The 5,000-nt window shown below is 38.9% G+C and overlaps 1 protein-coding gene across 1 annotated transcript in view; it reads right to left on the reverse strand.

Moving 5' to 3' along the window:
• Window positions 1-5,000, reverse strand: part of ZFYVE26 (zinc finger FYVE-type containing 26) — a gene marked incomplete at its 3' end in the record, with an annotated part of 634,764 nt that overhangs the window by 515,048 nt on the left and 114,716 nt on the right. The window contains 1 exon segment of the mRNA XM_053697844.1: window positions 2,942-3,025. Within this exon segment, the coding sequence (XP_053553819.1) occupies window positions 2,942-3,025 (84 nt within the window).

Here is a 5,000-nt window from a genome sequence, read left to right on the forward strand (position 1 = left end):
TATCTTTATTTGAAAAAGCAGGAATATAAGTTTAGCAGCCGGCACATTTTTGGTTCAGCACCTGGGTAGCGTTTGCTGATTGGTGGCTATATCAGCAAGTGCTACCCAGGTTCTGAACCAAAAATGGGCCTTTTCATTCTTGCTTTTTAAAATAAAAAGAGCAAGAGAATGAAGAAAAATTAGAAAGTTGCTTAAAATTACATGCTCTATCTGAATCATGAAAGAAAACCCTTTGAGTTTTGTGTCCCTTTAATAAAATGGGTATATTTAGCTCTGAAGCCTTTTTGGTGTTTACCAACTACTCCAAGAAAGCAGGAAGCAATATAACCCACTAGAACTTGAACATTAAGTCACAAATAGAACAAAACAACATTAATACTATTTCTTTAAACCAAGATAATTTCCATTACCATGAAGATGAACATTAATCAATGTATCTTTTTCTACTTTTTTTTTTCTTAAAGGAACATGAAACTTAAGATTTTTCTTTCATGATTAAGATAGAGAAAACAATTTTAAAGAACTTTCCAATCTACTTCTATTATTTAATTTGCTTCCTTCTCTTGTTAGCCTTTACTGAAAGGTTTATCTTGGCAAGCTCTGGAGCAGCAAATAACCTAGGTTCTAGCTGCTGATTGGTTGTTGCATATATTTACAGATTGTCACTGGCTCACCCAAGTGTTCAGTTAGAAACCAGTAGTGCATTGCTGCCTCTTCAACAAAGGATACCAAGAGAATAAAACTAATTAGATAATAGAAATAAATTAGAACGTGGTATAAAATTGTATCCTCTATCTGAATCATGAAAGAAAAAATGTGGGTTTCATGTCCCTTTAAGTACTGAATCTAAAAGTTCAAAATGTTTTTCTTCCAAACAAGTAGCACATGCATCTTGGCAAGGTAAAATCCCCCTTTACCTTTAAAAAAGTCCCCATTTTTGAAGGGCTTTTTTGAGATCTTGATTGATAGATTGATTGATAGATAGACAGACAGGCTTGTGTGTGCTGTTTGTTTACCATTTGCCATGCAACAAAGATGCCCCATCCAGGGCCGGATTGGGCCGCCGGGATACCGGGAAAAATCCTGGTGGGCCGGGCCATCAGGGCCAGGATGGGCCAGTAGCTCAGCTGCACAGAGGCTCAGGCTAGTGTTTTGTGACTGAGGGTGACTTGGCTGACCGTGACTTCCTGCTTAAGTTGAGCAAACAGACTGACAGGCTCAGACACAGGGCAGGCTGCGGCATCAGTATTGATTTACATAGCAGCAGAGCACGGCCGCCCAGCTTTTTGGGCAGACTGTCAGTCAGACTGTGTGACTCGAGTCAGGATGTGCCACGCGGCAACTCCGGGGTCCGGCTCCGCCTCCAATTGAGATTTTTCATGATGCTGCTGCATCACAGTGAGTAACATGATTATCACGATCATCACCCCGCTGGCCGCAATACTCACTGGGGGAGGGAATATGGGGGTGGGGCGACTGTAACATGAGCACACTGACAGTTTCACGCAACAAGGTTAGGACTCCAGGAGAGTTGGTGGCCATGTGGGACACAGAGAGCAGTCACCAGTGTGTGTCACCGGCCATAGCTAGGGATCAGAGATCATCAGAAAAAAGAAAACTAACAAGATATACTTAGAAAAAGAAAAAAAAGTAGGTTTAAAAATCCGTTCGGTATTACTGAATGCTGTCATCATTATGCCTGGCTGGAAGTGTGCGACAGTGGGAACCATCTAGAGGCAACGGCGCACACGTGATATGTGACTTACAACTTACAAGTGACACACAGTACACACTCACTTTTGACTCTCACTCACTTCAAGTGAATGAGTCGCAAGTGACTGTGTACACTGTGTATGACTGAGCAAAAAGTCTGATTCGCTAAAAAGCACTGGTAGACAGCAGGGGTACTGAAGCAGCCAACTTAGCCTAGTGAGGGCCACTGCCTGGATCATGGATGGTGCTACGCACTCCTGCATATCTTATTGTTTATCTGTCCCTTCATTCTCACTAACTGTCACTAGCAAACTCTTCACTCCCACTCCCATAATCTTAGTCTTCATGCCAATGATTTTCCTACCTAGACTATCTATGATTTTTGGCATCAGAGAAACCTAGTCAATCAAGCAAACCTAGAAAATTTACTTAAACTTTAGCTGAAGCTTTCCATAATTTCCCATGAATGTCATCTATTTAAAATGACATTAACATATGTATTTTTTTTATTGCACAATGTACAAGCAAGTTTAAAGTTCAGGGGGGACTGGTGGTGGCTGGCAGGCACAGCTTATTCACGCTCACTAACTGTAGAAAATCCCATTAGAACTTAGAAATCCATTAGAACTTTGAAGGCCAATGATCTCTAAGAATTTTTTTTAGTCTTTATGGGTGGGGAGAAGCGCATAGACACAGTTAGCCATGTGCATTTTAGGGACACAACAGAATTTGGGGCTGGTCTACAAATTTTCCCAGGGCTGCTTTTCATTCCCAGTCTGGCATGGCCCCGGCCCCATCCATGTAATTCATCCATGCAGTTAACAGATAGAGAACTAATTGTCACTCTTTCCTGCAATGTGGTTTATGGTGTGGTGTTTGTGCAGCAAGCCCTTAAATTGTGAACATACTGGTTCACTTGCCAGAATTCCCAGAATATTACCAGCAAATTAAATTGTAGTTTCAATCAAAAAGGTCAGATTCCCTTGTAATGTAACTGGTTCCTATATAAATAGAGATACTCATGTTTGACTATGTACATTGGTCATGCAATCAAATTAAATTATAGATATATCTCCTGATTTAATAGGTTTTATACTAAACGTTTGTGGTCAATAAAAAGGTACAATAAACATATTTATTAATATCCTGAATCCTCCAAAGTTTATCTGCCTCATAAAAATGATACAATTTCTTTCTCTTGAACAGTTAGTAATTTTGTTCTTCTGACCTCTTTTGTTCTTTCTGCTTCGTCTTCTGAAGCTGGATGACCTTAAGGTTCTGGATGGCAGTCGTACAGAAGCAAGTAACTCCTCTAGAAAATACAATGACATTTATATCCGGTGCCAGCTCTCAGCATGTGAAACAATCTGAGTAAGGATATTTACACAATAAAATGGTAGAGTAAAATGGTAAGAAGCGCTCTATCGGAGATGATTTATTGATCAAATAATTAACTTTTGCTGTAACTTAGCATCTAACACGTGCACATAAAGATTGTCAAAATTCATCACACCAAAATTGTTATTGTTAAAAAAAGATATACAACTCCTTTACTACCCATTCCCCAGCTTTGCTGAATATGTTCCATTGATTCATAAATACACACACACACATATATATATATATATATATATATATATATATATATATATATATATATATATATATATATAAAAAAATATAATGAGAGCAAGTAGGATTCGCACACACTTCCAATAGGAAATCAATTTCTTAGTATAAATAATGTCCGGTGCAATAACTTCCAGGACCACCCTTCAGATCCCAAAGGAATAATATGTAGAGAATGAAGGTAGCACACGTTTTTAAAAGGCAGAACCTTTTATTAGAGCAACGTTTCGGGGCTCCTGCCCCTTTCTCAAGCTAATTTACAACTGACACACACACCCTTTTAAAAGGGTCAAACATAAAACAGGAAACCAATTACAGAGCAGGGGTGTGTCTAGCAGGTACTTCACATCATCACATATCCTGTGGAAAAAAGAAAAAAAGCCAACACATCATTTTTAACCCTTTTCACCCCTTAACAAGAATTGGACAACCTATTAAGAACAATTGCAGCAAGTCACCAACCATATAAACATTATTGCATCAAACGCAAATACCAACAAATGCATTAAATCAACAGCACTTAACACTAGTGATGATCATTAATTTATATGTTACATGTTGATTATAACAATGGAAAGAGGTCAAACTCCCTGTTTAACCCCTTAGGGTGTAGATTGTTAAGAAGCCAAATCCATTTAGCTTCCCGATTTAGTAAGTCCCTATGCCTGTCGCCCCCCCTGGGTCTCTTGGGAGCACTGTCTATTACCAAATACCTAAGCTGATTAGCCTTGTGCCCCATTTCTGCGAAATGGGCAGGAACTGGCAAGTGCAACATTTTAGTGTTACGTATGGTCGACTTATGTTGGCATATGCGGTCCCTTATCTTTTGGGTGGTCTCACCAACATATAGTAGCCCACAGGGGCACTTAAAGGGACACTGTACCCAATTTTTTTTATTTTGTAATTCAGAAAGAGCATGCAATTTTAAGCAACTTTCTAATTTACTCCTATTATCAATTTTTCTTTGTTCTCTTGCTATCATTATTTGAAAAAGAAGGCATCTAAGCTTTTTTTTGGTTTCAGTACTCTGGACAGCACTTTTTTATTGGTGGATGAATTTATCCACCAATCAGCAAGGACAACCCAGGCTGTTCACCAAAAATGGGCCGGCATCTAAACTTACATTCTTGCATTTCAAATAAAGATACCAAGAGAATGAAGAAAATTTGATAATAGGAGTAAATTATAAAGTTGCTTAAAATTTCATGCTCAATCTGAATTACAAAAGAAAAAAATTGGGTACAGTGTCCCTTTAAGCGCATAGACAACATAAGCTGAGTCACATGTGTAATATCCTTTAATCTGATATTTCCTCCCTGTATATGGGTGTGATATAAATCCCCCCTTGATAACATTATTGCACTGTGCACACCCCAAACAAGGAAATGTACCTTCCTTGGGTGTACCAAAAAATTGTTTATGAGTATCACTCCTAGGTTTCTCAGACATGGCATGTACCAACTTTCTACCTATCGTATGCCCCTTTCTATATGAGGCCCTAGGGCAGTGCTTTCAAAACTGTGTGTCGGGACACACTAATGTGTCGGCAGCAGTGTGTAGGTGTGTCCCTGCTTCAGCATAAATTTTTAAATTTTTTTTTTTTTCTGACTTTCTGCCTGCCTGCTACGCATATCACATGGTTGACTCGTGATTGATAC

Source organism: Bombina bombina, chromosome 1 (genome assembly GCF_027579735.1).
Source record: "Bombina bombina isolate aBomBom1 chromosome 1, aBomBom1.pri, whole genome shotgun sequence".
Lineage (NCBI taxonomy): Eukaryota > Metazoa > Chordata > Amphibia > Anura > Bombinatoridae > Bombina > Bombina bombina.